This window comes from Argiope bruennichi, chromosome 9, assembly GCF_947563725.1.
Source record: "Argiope bruennichi chromosome 9, qqArgBrue1.1, whole genome shotgun sequence".
Lineage (NCBI taxonomy): Eukaryota > Metazoa > Arthropoda > Arachnida > Araneae > Araneidae > Argiope > Argiope bruennichi.
In genome coordinates, this window is record NC_079159.1 from 12969137 (window position 1) to 12991421 (window position 22285).

Below are 22285 nucleotides of genomic sequence, written 5' to 3' on the forward strand. Positions count from 1 at the left end.
TCTGTAAAATTAGGTTCACAGCCGACTTTTTTTTGTTTTGTATTTTCCATTGTTCGTATAGTCCTACTTTCGGTTCGTAAAATTTTCAATATCATTGATGTTCTGGATGGAAAAATATTTTGTTTTGAAATAAGTTATCTTTACTTTCATCGTTTTTATTTAGATTAATTTTTAAATGTCTGACTCTTAATACTAGAAATCAAATCCCATACTCATCGCCAAAATTATTATGAATTTTTTATAACAGCTTTCATGGATGCACCACCAGAACTTTATATTTATTTATTATATATTAAAAAGCACATCAATAATATCATTAACTGATATTGCCTGTATACTTTAAACGTAGTTAAGAGTTGATACATAGCCGTATTGATTATTCGAAGGAATTCTTCGATAATAATGTTAGTGTTGCCAAGTTTAATATCTAATATATAAAAATGAATTTTTCTTGTTCTTATTTTAGGAGCTGCCGTACCACTCATCCGATTATGAAAACATTTTTCCAATTTATTGCTAACACTTGCGCGAAGGTTGTAGACATATTATGATTATTAGCGTTTATTTTGAACACAATAAAATTTGCAAAAAAATCATTTCGTATTTTTCTATGATTTAACATTATTTTAAAATTAATAATTCACAAAAGACGTACAGTAAATGGCAAGCTACACATGTCGTTCGGAGTTAGCAGCACATGTATCAAACAAAATTAAATTTTATAATCGATGCCAATCAATGTGAGTGAAATGAAATCAAAAATATTCAATGCAAGCGTTATTTTTTTCTCTTTTCGATAGTGAGTAATCATCTTCGCAAAGTATTGTCAATCAATGTGCACTATATTTTGGCTGCGGTGAACCTTACATATTATTCAAAGTTTATTTCACACTTACAAAATAAAATTATCGAAGTCGATCAAGGTAAGTTATATATAATGGAAATTTTTCAATCCAAACAGTAATTTTTTTAAATTTGTATAGTGAATTACCAAACGATATTTCGATTATACAAGCTTATATCTTGTTAATTGCTTCGACAAAAAAATATGCCTCCTAAACGTGCCTCACTTAGTAGATCTACAATGCAGCACGTAGAAATAAGCGAATTCGAGCTTCTCAAACAAACGAGGGATGAGAAGCGAGCAATGAAGCAGATCGTTTACGAATTGCAAATTTACGGGATTCAGAATCTCAAGATTAACATGCGACAAAAATCGAAAGACAACGTCTATGAGTTACCCGATCACGCGTATCAGTATCGGAAGACCAATATGTGACAAGAATCAAGGGAACTATTTTCAAAGAAAAGTCGAATGGAGAAGATGTGCTCATTCCACGCATTCCCATTATTCCCACCAACATGCATTTTGATTTCAAACGACTGCAGTTCTTTCTTCGACTTGCATTCTCCATGGCCATCAACAAGACGCAAAGCCAATCACTTCAAGTGTGCGGATTGAACCTACAAAATCTATTTTTTCACATGGCCAGTTATTTGTTGGATGCTCACGAGTCGTACAATCAAGAAACTTATTTCTTTTTGCTTAAGACGGAAAAACAATACAAAAAAAAATCCTAAAGCATTTGAATAATATTTTTTTAAAAAATAGAATAAATATTATTTATACTTCTCCTTTATATATCATTCAATTTCAGTGAATATATTCACTGTCGACAAGAAAATAAATACTATTCTTTCTATCATTCCTAATTAAACAAGATAGCTATTCGAAATTTCGAAAGATATTTCCAAAATTATTTCTTCTGCGGCAGCGACGCGCCGTGTATCAGCTAATATTAAATAAAACAAGGATTATAGAAAATCTAGATGCTCAACTCAGTATTTTGGAAAAATACAATACATATATATATTATATCCTCAAAAAGGAATTAGACACCATGTTAATAACTTGATCAAACCAAATTCTAGTGAAACGCTTTTATTCTGCCTACAGCAAAGAAACATAAGCACTCCATCAGATAGCAATCACGTAGCAAATCAAGTTCCGCTCTGCTTTCGAAACACGTGTTCTTTATTCACTGCCTGAGGGATATACAGCTTATTTCTGGCGGGAAAAATATAAAAATCAATGGGTTAAATTTCTTCACTGAGAACCTCACTGCTAAAGCGAAACCATTACCGAAAAGTTTGCTAACTCGCCATTTAAAAACTTTGGCCTGGAAATAACCAAACGATCGTTACCTTTGTTTTTTTATTTTCCAGCTGTGCCAATGTTATTTATTTATTCTTATGGTACTAGCAGCAGCTTTTCTTTTCTTTTCTATCAATACCAGAAAGGCTGTGTAGATAACGCCTCTTTAAAACACGATACAATCAGGGAACGAAGCAAGTTCATTTTCTTCGGGCTTTATATATCCTATTTTTCTTGATTATTTTCCGATTATTTTTTTGTTGCCATGCGCCGTAAACAAAAACTTTTTTTTTTTGTAGTCTTCTCTCTATGTTTTTGATTGTGTGTTTTTACCTCGTGTACGCATGTACACTTCAACAGCTGTTAACGGATTATTGATTGACTTCCGTTGTTCGAAATCGATAAAAAGTTTATGTCTTACTCGAAGGGTAGAAATTTATTCTAGCTCGTTGTGTATTTTGGATTTTGCGAGAATAATGAATAAATTATTTCTGAATGATATTTTATAAATTATTAAAAATAATATTTAAATCCGTGGAATTTTCTAACTCGATGGAAAAATGTACATTTAATGGGTGTTGGTAAATTTTAATTGCTTTCCCAAATGGTTTCACTTCGTAAGAATATGTGACAAGAAATAACTGAGTATCGTATGCGATATATATATATATATATATATATATATATATATATATATATATATATATATATATATATATATATATATATATATATATATATATATATATATATATATATTGTCGCATAGATGAAGTTAGCGTAGATATGCCGTGTGTTAACTAAAGTGAAAGAAAGCCAAAATGACGCGAATTCACAAGACAAAATGACGCGAATCTTCCAGATTTAGAAAGATACAGAAATCATAAAAACATTCTAGAACAAATGATAAATAACAGAACGTAAATTAATAACAAAACAAATTTTAAGCAATTTGCCTGCAGTCAGATACGAAGTTGCAAATAGTCGCTTTCAGTTCATAGCATTCTACCACTGAGCCATTCAGTCCGGCCTAAGTTTGAACAAGTTTCGTTACTTTTAATTGATTTTTCCAAATGGTGTCACTTTGTAAGACTATGCGACAATAAATAACTGATAAGTAGAATATATATATAAAACATATTTTGGTTGAAGCAGAATGCAGGTTGGACAAGCAGTGAAGAGATTTTGTATCTTTAATTTCGTTTTATTCTATTCCGAGTGGCAGGCATGATTTTTTACAAGAAGATGCATTGCGGCACAAAAGCAGAAGTCAAGAAGAAAGAAGAGCAAAACAAATGATCACTAGTCTTATATAACATAGGATTTCCAGCCACGCGCCGATGGAATACATGTGTTGACCTCTGACAAGGGCAACGAAAGTATCACTTTCATTTGATACATAGTACTGATGGCGCATTATTTTTACAAAGGGATTCATTAAACCGAAAGTGGAGTTGGATCACGAAATAAGAGAATATTTTTAGAATGAAGTTACTCTGGGCTAAATTAAGATAAAATCTTGGAAATTAATTAAATTGAAATTAGAATTAAAATATCATTACATATATATATATATATATATATATATATATATATATATATATATATATATATATATATATATATATATATATATATATAAGATTATTTGAATCTGAAAAATCATTTCACAATATTTAATGAAGTTAACATTCATAAATCTTTATTAAATTCCTTGTTCACGAAGTAATATGGCCATAGAATTAGAGTATGGGCTTCTATGTTATAGTTGCTTAATTAAGGATTTGATTTATGTATAACTGATAAAAGTGAAGAAATTGTAAATTGAAATGTTCTTCATATTATTTTATACAGCTTTATATTATTTATCGTCAAATATTATAAAGCAAACACCTGGAATCCAAATTACATACGTTTAATATAGAATAAGAAAAAAACTTAAAATAACAGTATCTCAGAAAAAATGATCAAATTATTTTCTTTCCAAGAAAAAGATCGTTTGGAAAAATAGCACTTCCTAATAATATTCTAGTCTGACAGAATATTCGTTCTTTAAAAATATTGGAGTTAATTTAATTATTCAGTCAAAATTATATGTAATAGAAAATAAATATAGACATTTTATTTAAAATGTATAAGAAAAATACCAGCGCCTAGTATAATTAAAGTTTATTTAAATTATTTTTTCACTTGTTTTTTTACTGAATAACTTTCTTTTATAGTTTTCAATAGAATGCTATTATTATGATTATGTCTGGAACAATTTTTAAAATACGGCAATGAATAAAAGTATAAAGAGGAGTTTTTAATGTATTTATGTTTCTCATGAAATGCAACTGAAAATTATTTTTAAAAAATGTTTTGATAAATTTTTGGCGAAAAGACAGGATTTTTGTATATAGGTAATAATAAAATGAGAATAATAAATTGGAATAGGAAACTATCAATATTGTTTAGACAAAATAAAAAAAGAACTCCAGAGAATAATAGATATTCTTCGTGAAATAACCTTATCTCGAAATCTTAAAACAATAGATTGAATTGATTCATTTATTTAATTTTTTTTTCCAAGTGTTCAACAAACTTTTCACGAGCGTTTTAGGAAAAAACAACATTTCACAGATGTGCACGAAAAAAAAAATTATCAACAACAAAGAGAAGTCAAAATTCGTAAAAAATTATTTTTGTCACACATGAAATTTCAGGAAAGAATGAAACATTCGTGCATAAATAAATATTTATGTACTGCACGATTTTACTAAGTTTATTCTAAAATTGAAATTTATGTTTTATAAATTCTTATCTTTCTTCTGATATAGATGAATACATTTTGTTTTCGGTTGAAGCCATCTAGATTAGAAATGCAATGGAGCTTGAATTATGCGAATGGTTTTTAATTTGAATTTGTAGGTAATTCGAATTTTTCTATGGTCATCTGAATTGTCTATCAAGATAGCATAAAAGAAATTCTGCAATTCGTTTCTTTTTGGTTAATCCAAAATATTTTACTTTTAAAATGGTTTTTGATAATTACATACTTTAGCTCCTTGTATCCAAGGTGTCTTATTCTGTTTTGCAATAAAATAATTAACACATTTACTGTTATGGCAACATTCAACAAATGAAAGTGAAAAATATTCACCTTTAAAAAAAATTGAAATATGCTATCTTAAATTTCAAGTTGTGGAGCATTATTTCTTTAAGTCACGTGGTACCAATCCGACAGAAAAACGTCATGTTCTCACATGACTCATATTTCGCAATCACCAACATTTAGAAAAGTGAAGATTTTTTGACCATCTCAAAATCCATTGAGTTCTAATTTTTTTTCTCTTCAGATCAGAATTTTTTTTGGTGAAAAACCGGTTTTAAGCAATCATGTGATTATCAGATAACGGATGCGTCAATATGCAGAAAACAATGTTTTTTTTCTACTCTTATTCTTTTTTTTTCCCCTGTCCCAAAACCGTTGGAGCTCCAAAACTTTTTCCCGTTTCCTTCTCTGTGGTTCTTCTTTCAACAGCCTCTAGTTCTTTCGTCTTTATTGGCCAGATAGGAGAATCGGGTATATGACGGACATTCGAACTAAGTCATAAGTTTTTGTTGATGATAAGTCTATAAGTGTGACAACTTTCTTTATCATTTTCTAATAAACCTAAAAGCAAAAAACTGATGCATTTTGAGGCTTCAAAAGTTCAAACCAAAACAACGTCATGGTCTCACGTGATAAAAATTTTGAGGCCATTTTTTTGCTAATTGTGTCGTTTATTTTGACAGTTTTTTTAATTATGGTTCAGTTTTTGAAATTCAAAACTATTTATTTTGTTTATAAAATTACTTATTTATTTGGTGAAATTATTTTTTAAAATCATCAAAAATTTTTTACTTACCATTATCATTACTTTATTAAATTAGTTAATGCATTATATTAAAATCAATATATTTTATTATGTATATATCAAATATATCTTTGATTTATCAAAGTTAGTTACATATATGTATTGTTTATAGAAACTATTGAGAAATATAAATAATAATAATATTTCAGATATTTTTAAGTCCAAAGATAGTTATTTTCTTTTTTTGTAATTATTTTTAACATCAATTTTTTTAAAATTCCAATTCCCGAATGAATCGAATTTTTACAATGGTCCCATCAGTTACAAATAAGCCAATTTCCAATGTATTTGTTTCCTGTAATTCAATAAATCGTTTGGCATATTAGAAGTTATTTTTCTCTTTCTGTACAAAAGAGAAAAATTCTTTGAACTGTCTTAGTTCGTAATGTTTATCAGAAGGAACAATTCACTTCTCAAACCATTTAGTTGTTTGTCAATTTAGCCGATCTGTAGAAAGCTCAGAGCGATCATTTGTCAAAGGAAAGACGATGTTTAGACAGTTCATCTGACAATAAACAGAGAAACAATTAATCTCGAGTGTTGTTTCAAATGGTTTGAGTCTTCTTCTGGATTTGGAAGAAATACTTGCTTTGAAAGCTACAAGGAACTCGTTTATCAAGTAATGCCTTGCATTAAGCAACGTTAAACATCGTGTTGTTTCAAAGTTGTTTCCAGTTGGCTTGAATTTCTGGAGAGAAAAAAATTACTTTATTTTGAATCAATTGATGTTTATCAAGGAATTATTTTGTAAAAATTAAAAAGAAATGGAAAAACAGTTTTAACAAGTTTAAGGTTTGCTGTATCCTAGACATAGTGTTTTCATGGATTTAAAAATAACTTCAGACGCATATTTTTGTAAAAATATTATCCGATACTGTAAATTTATGATGACATTCATTTTTCTTTTTCTTTCACACGTTTATATTGATTCGGTGTACTCACTAAAGATATAAACTCCATTGAATACAAGAAACCTGTTCGAAATCTGTTGAGGGTTTGGATGGAGCGGTCTATTACCTAAAAACTTTTCGAACAATTCGATAATAAATATTGCAAAATCGTTTTTTTTTTTTTTCTTTTTTTAATTCAAACTCTAATTATAGGAGCTTAAATTCAGGCACAGATGCACTTCACCAGCGATAAAAATACTAAGTCACGGATTTCTCCAAGAATTCTAATAATTCTTCCTATCTTTTTTTAAATCTTAAATTAGATAATCTAACTTTATTCTAAAATGTATTTCTTTATCCAAATATAAATTTTTTTTCTTGAATTATTCCTAATACATGATCTAAAGAAATTGCTGACGCTTTTAGTTCTCACACTACAAGTGAAAGAATAATAATAATAATAATAAAAAAAACAACCTAACAGCTACGCATTGCTTTTAAAAATACCTAAGATTCCCTTTCCTTTGCCCTAATTTTTTTCTTTAATGATAGGGATTTCAAAGAAACTCCAATAGGATCTCTTAGTAAAAACAGTTTAGTTTAGTTATATTAACGTCCCGTTGTAAAGCAACACTAGGGCTATTATGGGACGGACCTCGTCATTTTGAACCGCGGTCAGATGACGAGGACGACACCTGAGCTGGCACCCCCCTTCTCCGCGCCACATCACACCAGCGGGAGGGCGTTTGGCATGACGGATTTAACGTGCAACAGACCCCCTTACACGACGGTTCTTCGGTGGAATCGGGTCTCGAATCTGAAACCCTACGGCTCACCAGCCGAGACCTTACCACCAGGCCACCACGGCCCCAGTAAAAGTAGTGAAGGACAAATTTCTTTCTCTTTCTTTTTTTTTTTTCTTTCTCTCTCTCTTTTGTGCTCTGGTACGAACAGAACAGAACGCCAGCTCATACCCCAGTATCCGTAACCATTCTGGTTATTGAACAATTCGGTGGGCATGTTACGTGAAATTTATTTAAATACCAAAATATTTACAGTAGAAAAAAAAACATAACTAGACGTATTTCGCCTTTTGTTCCCATGCAAAAATCATGTTTTCCCTTGGAAAAAATAAGTTTAGTTCCCAATTTGTTTTCTTTTCCACCATGCAGCATTGGCCAAATATATACTAAATTTTACATCAGAGATAATATTTATTTGAAAAAAAAAAGCCTTATTATTGGAAACTGAAATTCTATCCGTCGCAGAGGACATCTTTGTTACCTTAACAACAAGAAATGAACAATAAAAGTAGTATTTCTTATATTAAACTCTCTTTTTTAAAAACATTGGAAATTCCGTGTTTTATTTAAATTTCGAATATGAAGTCGTAGGTATCTTTTAGGGAAACGAATGAAATGGCAACTAACTAAAGCAACGTGCCCTCTGATTAACCATTGGACCGCCATCCATATATTTACTCAGTACACTATTTGCCTTACAAATTATGCAATAGATCAGAATTCGAGCCTGCAGATTTGACTGTCTGTATGTCATAATAATTGATTCTTGTAAATTCGTAATATAATGCGGCAAGCTTTGCATTTTACAACGATCACTTTATGTCCTTCGTAAAGGTTAATTTATTTTAGCATCTATTTAGTGCATGATTGTTTACATACAAATTTGCTAAATGTTGAATTAGACTAGATAATAATGTGTTGAAACTATACAATTGAGCTGTCCAACACACTATTCAATTTCACTGCTGAATTAAAAATTTTGAATCTTTTATTAGATTCAAGTACATTCATGATTCTTTTTCTGAATATGTATTTGATTTGTCTCGTTGATTTCACATCTTATTTTGCTTATTAACAAACATAACTGTGGATGAAATTCGGAATTTTAGCATGTTACTAGATAGTATAGAAAAACCGTGGTGGAAATCTCCCTTTGTAAACTTTTAAATATAATCTGATTCCTGTTTGAAAATTGAGAAATAATCGAGTTCTTTTTTAATTTCTTGAAATGTAAGAAAATGATCTAGTTTATATTTTACATGAGTATATGAACATTGGATTATTTATAATGTATTAGATCGGAAATACTGTTTCAATACAGTCATTTTTTTTATGTCATGATTACACGCTAAATGTTACTTCACGTCGCATCTACCATCTTACTGCATGCTGTCTTTGCATGTGTTGTTGTTGTTTCTTATGGCACTTGCCATGGACAAGCCCGCTGTTCAAAGACAGCCATTTTAAGCCTGGGGGGGGGGGCGCCTCTTGTTTTTATCGCAGAGCCAACTTGGTCCAAGAGTACGACTTGACTACTCTCGCATTACTCATTCGCTTGCACAACCCCTTTTTACAGGAGGGCACATTCACACATCTCACAGATAGAACAGGAAGAACAACCATGCCCAAACCGGGACTCGAACCCGGGATGCCCAGATCACGGGGAAGATGCGCTACCCCTATGCCAGGACGTCGGCCTTTGCATGTGTAAAGTTTTAATGTACAAGTTTTCAGTTGTGGTCTCTCAGATCGTTTGTTTGAATGTGAACTCAAAAATTCACAAAAAAAATTCCTTAATGGTAAATGAAATATACAATTTTGAATCTGAATTGTAAATCTAAATAAATAGGCCTAATTCTCTTATAGTTGTCTGTATGTTTGTGCATGAAAATGGTTACTTAACGTGCATCCATTTAATGCGGTAAAATATATGTCAAGCTTTTAGTTATTATTGCGCATCTGTGTTAAATTTAGAACCCAATCCAAAGAGAAAAAAAGGGTTCAAAACATCGAATCGAATCTCCTTCCCATACGATGAAGTAGGCACACAACATCTTGATATATATGTACGTGGTACATAAATCGTCTTATTACTTATTGTCGAGTGGCTACATTCAAATGTAAACAAACTTTCTTTCAAACGTTTCAGAAAATTTAATTGAGCGTCTTTAAAGCTGCCTTTAATTCAACGCTTGGCTTAACTAATTCATGAAGCTAAAAGTATAACAAGCAATGTTCGGAAAAGGATTCATCGCAGCATTAATCCTCCATTCAGTTAGAGGAAAGAAACGTAAATGATTCTATCATTAAACAAAGTTTAAACCAGAGCGGAATTAGGCTTAACCGATGCTCGATTACCAGGCAAGTAATCTTTTTGACTTGCATCTTTCAAGTATGAACTCACTGTATCATATAATATGATATTTCGTGAAATAACAAGAAATTGTATACAGCCACTGTTAAATTGCATTCAATTATTTCATGAAATAATTAGAATTGTGTGAAATAAAAGAATTGTGTATTTTTTTATTGATATATACGCGTTTTAATTTGTCTTAGCAGTACTTTGCTATGAACTAATTTCATTTGATCCATATATTTAAATATTATTAAATAAAAAGATAAAATATTAATAAATGCATTCTGTATTAATAACTTAACAGCCAGAAAAGGTATCTGGTAGCTAAATGAGGCTAATATATATTTTTTCTATATTGAATTGTATTGAATATATGAAAATCAAACATATTGAATTTGAGAGTTTTTTTTGTTTTGTTTGTCTGTAAAGGAAGCATTTTATATTTTTTATTCACGTAAAATTCATCGGAAGAAGGTAATGAGCGTTCGATAATAAAATTTATTTTAATATGAATATTTTTATTAAAATATTTAAACTAATAATTTTTATTGTAAATATTTTTGTTAATATTTTATTTTTAATATAGTTTTATCATTTTAATAGATTTATTTTAATTTAATATGAATATAATGAAATTTTCAAATTTATTATTGAATTGTCTTGAGTTTATGAAAAATCGAAAATGTTGAGTTTGTGCGTTTATTATTTACATATCAACAAAACATTTTATATTTTTCATACATGTGAAATTCATGGAAGAAGATAATCAGCGTTCGATAATGAAATTTATCGAACGCTGATTATGATCGATAAATTCCATTATCGAACGTATGATAATAGATACATATTGTTTATTAAAATCTTTCATTTGAGGAAGTCAAATTTACCATTAATCGCATGTTTTCAAAGAAGATTTGGGTAAGTTCGAGCAAGACGATCTTGTCGCTGGATTGCAAATAAATCGCTTTCAAACTTTTAAATTTTATAATGATTATGATAACCAATATTTTTATTTTAAAAGTTGCATCAGTACAAATATTATTTTATTATTGCAAATTTCTGAATTTTTCTGTTTTTATTTTTTTCAGGCGAAGAAGAAGAATCTCCTCAAAATGCGGTCCCCATTCTAGGGAAGATGGTGGACTTCGGAGATTCAAAAAGAGAGGAAACAGCCAATGAGTAAGTACTGCCAGATTCCTTTCTGTTTGTTTTAAGATTGATAGTAATTAAGGGGACAATTTTACAGACTATTAGAAACTTTTAGAAATGACTCAATTATGAAATTAATTTTTATGCATACGTATTAATATATAAATACATCAAATTTTAAAACGAAATGTATTATTTTTCAAAAATTAAAAAAATATATAATTTTTAAAAAATTTTAAAATATTCCAGGTGAATTTTTTTACTACCCAATATAAATTTATTTGGAACAAAACTACGTATTAATTTGTAATTTCAATTAAATGTTAAATCTTTAGAAACTTTTTTATGCACGCTTACTGAATTTTCATAGGAATTTTATGTTAACTAGCTAAAAATGCCCGAAATATAAAATGCCTGCCCTATTTTCTTTTAATATTTGAACCGAAATCTTTATTACTAATTTCATTTAATTCCTTCAAAAATTAAAACACTTGGAACATTACAAAAATATTCAAATCTAATTAAAATTCATATTGAGGAAAGTCATTAAGATGTACTTTTTTCCCTCTTAACCTTTCAAATATTTATTTTACTGAGCAATACAAAACTATGTATGTTATTGACCAAATAAACATATATTTTGGTGATGAAAGGATAAATATAAAATTGCGCGTTTTCGTCCATTTTTGCTTATTTCAAACTCCATTGTCTCCTTGAATATATAAATTGACTCCCCCTTCAAAGAAATATGTTTGTTTGTAAATAATAAAAACAACATGTTTTTAAGACGTTTATCATTAACTGGATACATAATCTTGAATACCTTACTTTATATTACATGATTTATAATCTGTTTCACTACATTAGTACATTCTTCAAGGTATAGGTGTATAGATTTTTAGGTAGATTCTTGTAGGAAGACTACCTATTGCAAGGGTTCTCATGTCATCACTTCGGGTAAATTTCTTCAGTTCTTTACCAACCATGGTCCTTAGAACCCAAAACCACCTTTCTTTCAAAAGTTTATATATATTATAACTTTTATATAAAAAATATAAAAGTTTATATAATTCTCTTCCCATGTTATCTTATGAACAGTCTCACTAGAGTAATTTTGTTTAGATTTTAACTGGCTTGGAATATGTTGATAGAAATGTAAAAATCTCGGACGAGTTCGTAAATGACCCATCAAGCTCAAAGAGGGTTGAAATGGTTTTGGGGGAGGGTGACATTGTCATTTCGCTATAACTTTCTTAATATTGAAGAGAGAAAAATAAATCCAATGAGGCAAACTAGCGCCGTATTAAGACGAACAACTTTTGTATTTGAAGTTTTTCGATAACTGCAATGTCTTGGAAGTTAGAGGATGAAAAGGATTTACAAGCCTTAATTTTGTCTATTTCTAACATCAACAATTTATTTTGGCAATAGTAACTTAGATGTAAAGGAATCTACCTTTGCCTTCCAGCTTGCCGAGATGAATCTTTTTTTTTTTACTACTTTTTAGGAAATCAGTTAAGCAGTTTAATTTGTAAATAATCAAAATATGCATTTAAAGTATCCATCAATATTTTTTGACATTTTTTTTCTTGATATGCACTTTATTTTCTGCTATGCTGTATTGATTCATTCTTTATGATTCTATATTTTCTCCTATATTATTTTTATGCTTTTTCTAATTTCATACTAATTTTATAGATAGTTTTATTCTTTGAAATATTTTAATTTTTCATCTTATAAATAAATAACCAAGAAAGACAAAGACATTCCCCGATGAGTCAGCATTCACGTCATCAACATTTATCATCCACTGAACAATACAACCGACATTCTTTAATGTCTATCTTTTAAGTATTCACTCGCGTACACAGAGAGAGAAAGAGAGATATTAATTGGTTAACTGCAGAATTTCTTTTTAAAAGTCCCTCAATATATGTCCTATAGTCTATGAAAATTTCCTATAGTCTATCTTAAAAATAGGTCATTTGAAATAAGTCTATGAAATCTGTACGGTTTCTCACAAAAAAATGAGTAAAAAGTAGGAAAATGTCCTGTAGGTCTCAAAAATAGGTCATTTGAAATATGTCCATGAAATTTGTATAGTTCCTTACAAAAGTAACGAGTTAAAAGGAAAAAAAAATCCTATAGGTCTCAAAAATAGGTCATTTGAAATAATTCTATTAAATCTGTATGGTTCCTTACAAAAGTAACGAATAAAAAGGAAGAAAATTTTCTATAGGTCTCAAAAATAGGTCATTGAAGTAAGTCTATGAAATCTGTAAGGTTCCTTACAAAAGAAGTAAGTTAAAAGGAAAAAAAAATTGTTATAGGTCTCAAAAATAGGTAATTTGAAATAGGTCTATGAAATAAAACTAAACAAAGAAATCGTTGAAATATTTCACGTTTGAAAAATAATTCTTTTCCTAAATGTACAGTACTCATACTAAGGAGCACTTCTATGAAAGAAAACTGTCGCATCAAAGTTCCACATCATATATCGGCTTTATTACGCAATTAATAAAAGAATTTATGAAGATTCGCGTGAGATGGGGCATTTTGTGAGCCATTTTAGTAAGAATTATGGCCTCTCTTCTGACCCGCTACTGTCATCTTATTCATTCATTTTGTATTAAGACAGTCATTCATTCTCATTTTCATTTGTGTTTTTTTGTTATTATTACGCTAGGAAGAGAAAATGCCGTGAAACAATGAGGCATTTATTTCATCTGAGACTAATTAGATATCATATTCCTCTGCCGTCTTAATTATTTCTTATGAGAGTTGGGTTTTCTGTATTCACTTCGTTTTGAGAGATGAAAAAAAAAATGTATGAAAAGAATTTTAACCCTTTATCCTAAACAGTAGTTTGTTAATATTTTAGACTGAAACATTTATATTTATTGTATTTTTAACATTTACTATTAATTACATAGCAACTGTTAATTATACGTAACGTGCATAGTAAAAAGTGTTTTAATATCATCGCAATGCTAGTCAATATAAATCGTGAATAAATAATGGAAAAATTCAAGTAAAGTAGATTTAAAATATTTAAAAAATTCATAAAATTAGAGAAAAGTGTAATAAAATAAAATTGATCTCACGATAAAAACTTTTTTTTTTAAGTAATGTAAAAATATGTTTTGTGTAATGATATATTCTGCATTTTTTATAGAAAAGCGTAACATTTTCGATTAATTTTTAATTTAAAATAAAATTTTTGAAAACACTTTCTTAAAGAGCACTTACTCCTCAGAAACTACAAACGATTTTTCCTGTATACGATATTTCAAACCTTATTTTAACCACATATGTAACTTGACGCGGTAAACAAATGGTTTACCAAATATATCCTTGAAATCTTCTTGCATTCTCCTTAACAAAGATGTTGCCATCTCTTGGTCCACACCAAAAAATTTTGATCCTTCTGCTGGGCCATGAATACTACTAGTACTCAGATTTTTATTTTCAGAGTCCATACCTGAGCATTTCGTGCTCTGTAATCATTTCCACTTTAATTTAATGTTTTACTAGAGCTGACAGAAAATGAGTGAGAGATACAAAGGACATTATGGCATAAGGGGCGAATTATATAACTATCAAAATTTGAAGCTTAAAATATTTGGATAAAGAAGCAATTAAAAGACAAATTACATAAATATTTAAATGAAAATTTTAATGAGCATTAAGACTGGGCAAACTGGCTGATCGCCAAAGTTAGCAAGCATAAGAAATAAAAGCAAGTAAGGATTTTCAACGCTTTGACACATAAAAATTTTAATAAAAATATCACATGTCAAATTTTATTTATCGAAATTGTGTGTTTGAATATCGTGCTTACACGCCGCAATTTGCAAACCTAAGGACATTCAAAATTTTATACTTGATCTACCTCTAAAAATTCCTTCTGACAGTGGACGGAAGAGTTGCAAAACTCTGATACTTGATCTAGCACTATAAATCATTTGTGACTGATGCTATTCTGACGGGGGACGGAAGAATTATAATAATCTGATACTTGATCTAGCGCTATAAATCATTTGTGACTGATGCTATTCTGACGGGGGACGGAAGAATTATAATAATCTGATACTTGTTCTAGCGCTATAAATCATTTGTGACTGATGTCATTCTGACAGTGAACGGAAGAGTTACAAAAATCTGATACTTGATTTAGCGCTATAAATCAATTGTGCCTGATGCCATTCTGACAGTGGATAGAAGAGTTACAAAAATCTGATACTTGATCTAGCGCTATAAATATTTTGTGATTAATGCCATTCTAAAAGTGGATGGAGAGTTATAAAAATTTGATACTTGATTTGGCTTTATAAATCCGTTGTGATTTTGACATAGACAGAAGAATTGCAAAAATTGGATACTTGATACAACGGTATAAATTCGTTGTGAGTGCGGCCACTTTGACGGTAGACAGAAAAGTTTCAAAATTTGATACCTTATCTAGCACTATAAATCCATTGTGATTGTTGTCACTTTGGATTTAAGACCAATACGTTAAATGCTAAACTTGTGCGCCAATTTTTATAAATCTGGCTGTTTGCGCTTTATAGTTATTACTCGGAACGTAGTCGCATGTACTTGGAAAAGTGTACACTTTGATTCTTAAACGGACTTCATGCAAAATTTGATGTAAAAGACCGTATACCAAATTTCCTTCGTATAGCTCGCAACATTTGTAATTTATTATCCTCTCAGAGATACAGTCGGATATAATTCCGAGCATGTTGTTTCCGGATTTAGAAAAGTTTGGATCCTAGAAATTCGTAAATATCTTAAGATTTGATTTTTTTTACTATTGAAATACTTTTTCTTTGCATATTTCATATGCAGGGTTATAAAAAATGATTCACCAGCTCACCAAACAGCTTATCAAGCTCAAAAGTGTGATAGCATCAAACGCTTAAATTTTTTAAAAATATACATTACGGAAGTTAAAAATCTGTTCTTTGCTAGAATTTGGCAATAGAGAAACATAGATCACGTCGTATTAAGACTTGAGAAGATTTTAAAAAAAAAATCCTCTAATAATTTAAACGTTAAAGAAAAAAATTCGCAATAATTTTTGAATCAGATGACAAATTATAAAGAAAATTTCATTAAAAAGTAATTCCTAATTCTTGAAAAAATATATTTCAGAATGATAATTTGATATAAATTATGATTTAAACGAAATGGTTACTCTTAAAAACCACCTAATAATCCAATTAAAGAATTAAAATTATTGAAGTTTATTTTTTTTAATTTCTTTTTTTTTTCCCTTTTTGTTGAAAACAATGAAAAGTAATTTATTAAACCAACGACAGGCTTTAAATAAACGGAATATTTCAGCTAATGTACTTTAAATTGTTTTTTCTAGTTCTCAGAAAAAAATGCGTTTTAATTGGATATTAAATAATATTTAAAATCATTATACGTAACTTAGATACTTTGACAAAACATATCTTCCAGTGCATTACTAGATTACTTCCTTTCTAAAACTACATTTTTTTTCATTTTTTTCATTACTTATGATTAATTTTGCAACTAAAAGGGAGAACACAATTATCTAAGACTTGAATTCATCCTTCCTAACGACGTCCTCTTCGCCAAAGGCGCACCTAACAGTTTATAAATCTTGACAGTTAGGTGGATATTTTTCTTTTTCATTGTCAAATAAAATTTCTTTAAGTGTATGCAACTTTTTTTTCATCAGTGGCAATTACATACCAACTCGAAGCGACCGGTTTATTAGAGAGGGGAATATGTCAATCCCTTAGAAATTAATTAACGTTAAAACAGACGAAGCACTTAAAAATTCGCTGGCGAGATTTTTTTTTTTTTTTAACTTCTTCCTTTAAATTTAACTAAATATTGGTTGTGATTTTTTCCTTTCTTCTCTTAACTTTATGTTCTGATAACAACCATTTGAAAGTCATTATTATTTTTTCATCTGATTTTTTTTTTTGAAAAAAAAAATAGCAATTAGTGGAGAATGTTTTTTTTTTTTTTTTTTTTTAACTCGTAGAGTTTTGAAAACTCTTTTTCCCGTTTATACTATTGCATAATGAGAGCAATGGGCAATTAGCGAAATCAAAGCCCGTCGCTTATTTATTTATTTTTTCTTCTGCCTTTGGTTTAGTTCGTTTGTAATGCATTCGTGTATTTTATCAAAGTAAATCTTTTGAAATTTTGAACTTTTTTTTTGCTGTATTGTTTTGAAATAAGAAAAAAAGCAGATGTAGCAATAAACTTAATAACTAGAATTAAAATTTGATGCTGCACAATTTTTAATGCTTTTGCTAAACCTGTTTTGTAAAAATGGGAGTTTCTAATTGATTTTTCATTTATTTCTAAATTAGTCGCCACAAGTGACCAGTCTCTTTGGCAAGAATATTGGATGTATTTGATTCTCAATAAATAAATTAGATATAACTTCATGTTCTTGATTCCTTCATATTGTCTGATAATAAATATTTATTATTGAAGTTGGCTGTTTCTTGTGTACATGATTCTATTTTCTGTCAAAGACTGTCCCATAATATCAAAAGCCCTATTGAAAACATAAATATCTGGTTCCTTTATCTTCTAAACTTCGCGATATTGTAGCTTAATTTTTATCATGCGAGAACATGATGTTGTTTTGGTTAGGGGGTTTGAAGCTCGAAATCGCGTAGGCAATAAATAAAGCATAAAGGGCAATTATCATCAACATCTTTTAATCGTATATATTTTTTTACCTGCTTTTACCAGTATTGCATTATTAATACGTATGCTTCTTTGAAAGCAGATGCGTTTTTATAAGATTGATTTGCCTTTCCAGTATTGCTTTATTATTACGTATGCTTCTTTGACAGCAGATGCGTTTTTAAAAAGTTGAAGTAGAACTGCGACATCATAGCTGCTATTTCATCACAAAATCGGTCGAGCTCCAAAACTTTGTTTGCCAGAAATTGAAAATGAAAGTTTAAAATAATTATAGAGAGAGAGAGAGAGTCTCGCGATTGTTTCAAAACTGGTTATTGACTTAAATTAATTAAGACAAATGACTTAAAAAATAATAATGTTCTCACATAATAACTTGAAATTTGTGATCTTAGATTTCATTTAAATTTTTTTATTTGCCTTGTAAACTATCCAAACATTAAACAGAATCTTTCTTCTTTAGCTTTCAGCAATGGAAGAAAAAGTCACCATTAAATATTTGATGAAACAATGAAAATAGTTAGAATTTAAACCTAATACTGTAATATATTGTTAGAATTAACGCGAAATAAAATTTCAATATAATGTCAAACTTCAAGAATAATTTATACGCCTACTTAATTATAGTTTCGTTAAAATGATAACTCTTTAAATTTTAAAACGGGTGAAATTCATTTTTCTGCAGTTATGCATATGAAAGCCGCTGGAAAATAGCTAAATTCTTATGTTTTGATTAATTGTAATTCTATGTAAAATTTTTAAAAGATCGCCCAAGTTGGAAAGTTTTTACCCTCCAAATATATATACGTCAAATCTGGTAGCCATAGGTCAAGTAATCTAGTGTATAGAGCGTCAACACACATACAAGCACGCATGGGCACACACATGCATCTTTATTATTAGCAGATATGAAGTAAAGATCCGAAATTTTCTAACTTATATTCACTTATGTGTTCTCACTGACTGCTCTCACTTTTTTATATTTTCAGAATTTAATCTTTACACAATCTGGTAATTTTTATTCCATGAGTGTGGCGCCATCTTGTAGAGAATTTAAAAAAAAATTAATTATTAGTATCACATAAAATATACTTTTTTAAGAATGTGGCATGTACTCATGCAAATATGATATTTCATTCCTTTGATGCGGATTGCATGAAATATAAAATAAGCATATTTCATGATGTCTTCATAAAATTAACTTAAAGACAGTGAAAATTTGCCTTACTCTAAGGAGACTTTATCCTAGACCCTCGGGGGGGGGCACCTCGAAATGAGGATGAGATGCTTCCGGCATGGTGGTTGGATCTCGCCACCCTGGAGGGTACACTAATAGGTGGGGAATCTGGCTCCTCCCATCGATGACGGGACGTACTTCCTTCGGGGAGGGTTGTACCGTGGCCGGTGACGGCCCTTAGGACTCAACCACAGTTCCCGCCAATTGCTGTTGCGGCGGCCCGGTCATTCAGTTTTATGGTTTAAATCCGTGTGCCTTAGGGCGGGTCGGAGAGTTAGATGGTTGACTTATCCTAGACTTAACTCCCGGGGTGGGGGCAACTCGCAATGAGGATGAGATGCTTCCGGCATGGTAGTTGGATCTCGCCACCCTGGAGGGTACACAAATGGGTGGGGGATCTGACTTCTCCCATGGATGACGGGACGTACTTCCTTCGGGGAGGGTTGTACCGAGGCCGGTGATGGCCCTTAGGACTCAACAACAGTTCCCGTCAGTGTTTCTGTTGCGGCGGTCCGGTCATTCAGCCCTATGGTTTAAATCCGTGTGCCTTCGTGGCCCGTCGGAGAAGCATTTGGTTGACTTATCCTAGACTTTTCTTTCTTTAAATGATTATTGAAAAATCTTTTTTTACAAAGTTAATAAAGCTGAACTATTCGGATTGTCAAAAAAAAAAAAATTCGATTTTCGAGATCGTTATGAACTTTTATGTTCCATACCTTTCTGAGTTCAAAAACACCTTTTTGGAAATATTCTGTCACTCTGTCTGTTTTTCTGACTACGAATTAGTCTCTCTGTGCGGTCTAGAGGCCAGATCATTTCACCAACGACTACCCAATTTTAAATATGTTAATCAGCTACAGCAATGAAATGTGACTGTCTTATCATTAAAATTTTAGATTTCTATAAAATTTGGTCAAAATTCGTCTATAAAAATCTGTCTGTATATGTGTAATTACAATATCTCAAAGGTGCAAGGAATTATTGAATAAAATTTAACATACAGATATATCATCATAATTGGAATTGTTATTAAATTTTTATAAAAATCTCCTAAAGGGTTGACCACTTGTTCGCCTCTGGATTTGCGTGTATGTGAATGCCATGACACAAAAATACATCTAATGAAATAAAAAAAAATTTGGTGCGCGCAGTTACAAGAAAACATATACATCTAAAATTATAAATCTTAAAAAATTATTGATCCTAATTAAAATTTGTATATTCAATGAGTGGAAAGGAAGGTATTGAAAATACATGCCACTTTCTCTTTCTTACGTTAAGACACATAAAATTTCCCATACTGCATTACTACTCCATAGCGGACTCTGAAACTTGCCAGTATGTATTACTAATCGTAGCGGTCACTGAAGCTTGTTATAATGCACTACTATCGCAGCGAGACACTGAAATTTGCCAAAAATACACTAATATATAACGGAGAGTGAAATTTGTCACAATACATTGATACATAGCGGCGCACTGAAATTTACCACAATACACTAATATATATTGCGAACACTAAAAGTTGCCACAATGCAGTATTACTCGTAGAGAGGCATTGAAACTTGTCACAATGTAGTACTACTCGTAGAAATTTGTCACAATGTAGTACTACTCGTAGAAATTTGTCACAATGTAGTACTACTCGTAGAAATTTGTCACAATGTAGTACTACTCGTAGAAATTTGTCACAATGTAGTACTACTCGTAGAAATTTGTCACAATGTAGTACTACTCGTAGAAATTTGTCACAATGTAGTACTACTCGTAGAAATTTGTCACAATGTAGTACTACTCGTAGAAATTTGTCACAATGTAGTACTACTCGTAGAAATTTGTCACAATGTAGTACTACTCGTAGAAATTTGTCACAATGTAGTACTATTCGTAGCGGTGCACTTAAACTTGCCATAATGCAATGCGACTCGTAACGGGACAAAAACCTGCCGTAATGCATTATTACTCGTAGCAGGACATTAAAACTTGCCACAATGCAATGATTCATAACGGGGCACTGAAATTTGCCACAGTTCGTTACTATTAGTAGAAGAGCGCTGAAATTTGCCACAATGCGGTGCTATTTGTAGATCAGTGCTAAAACTTGCCATAATGCACTGCTACTTGTAGCGGGGCAATGAAAATTGTCATATTGCGCTACTATTTGAAGTGGGGCAATAAAATTTGTGGTAATTGAGTCTTTTGAGAGTTTTCCGCTCCTCACCCAGCATTTCAACTAGGGATTGCAATACCGGGATACCGAATACCGGTATTTTGAGCCATTTGTACAATTTTGTAATACCGGTATTCATAAGTTTAAATACCGGTTTTTCGGTATTTACTAGAAATTTTTAAAATTGTCTCCACTATATGTTCAGGGATCGCCAACATAGCAAAATAGTGTACGTTTTTGTTTTTATGTCTCCCTAACGGGCGAAATTAATTAACTAATTAATGGTTTAATTAATTGCTTAAATCTAAATGAGCGAAACATGGATTATCTCTGAAAGAAGAAATTGTATCCATAATGACTGATGAAGCAACAGTTATGAAAAAAGTTGGAAAGTTGATAGGTGCCAATCAGCAATTGTGCTATGCTCATGGAATTCAGTTAAGAGTAATAGATGTATTACACCAAAAAAATAAAGAACAGAAGAACCCAAATACTGTGGATATAGAAACTTCGGATTCCAACTTCGAAGAGAGTAAGAGTGAGAGTGCTATTGACAATGAAGATAATGACAATGTAATTGCTGAAAAAGATATTGCTAATGAGGATGAAATATTAACCCATCAAGAATTGCTTCCTATAATATATAAAGTTCGAAAAATTAAGATATTTAAACGTTCCCCTATAAAAGATGACATATTACTAAAATACATACTAACTGAAAATAAAACAGAATATATGTTAATATTAGATTTTAAGATACGTTGGAACCGTTTACTCCTAACAGCAGACATCACACTCGAACAGCACACATCACTATCTGAAGATTATATATTACATTGAAAAAATAGCACAGAAGAAAGCCATATCGAAATAGAAAATGTCTTATGGTATTTACATAATTATAATGATTTTAAAAATGAA

The 22285-nt window shown here is 30.4% G+C and overlaps 1 protein-coding gene across 2 annotated transcripts in view; it reads left to right on the forward strand.

Moving 5' to 3' along the window:
• LOC129983884 (inactive tyrosine-protein kinase transmembrane receptor ROR1-like) overlaps positions 1 to 22285 on the forward strand; it is a 394447-nt gene that overhangs the window by 161002 nt on the left and 211160 nt on the right. For both annotated transcript variants that reach the window (XM_056093570.1, XM_056093571.1), the window contains exon 2: positions 11195 to 11285. In XM_056093570.1, coding sequence (XP_055949545.1) covers positions 11195 to 11285 — 91 coding nt within the window. The remainder of the gene's footprint in view (positions 1 to 11194; positions 11286 to 22285) is intronic.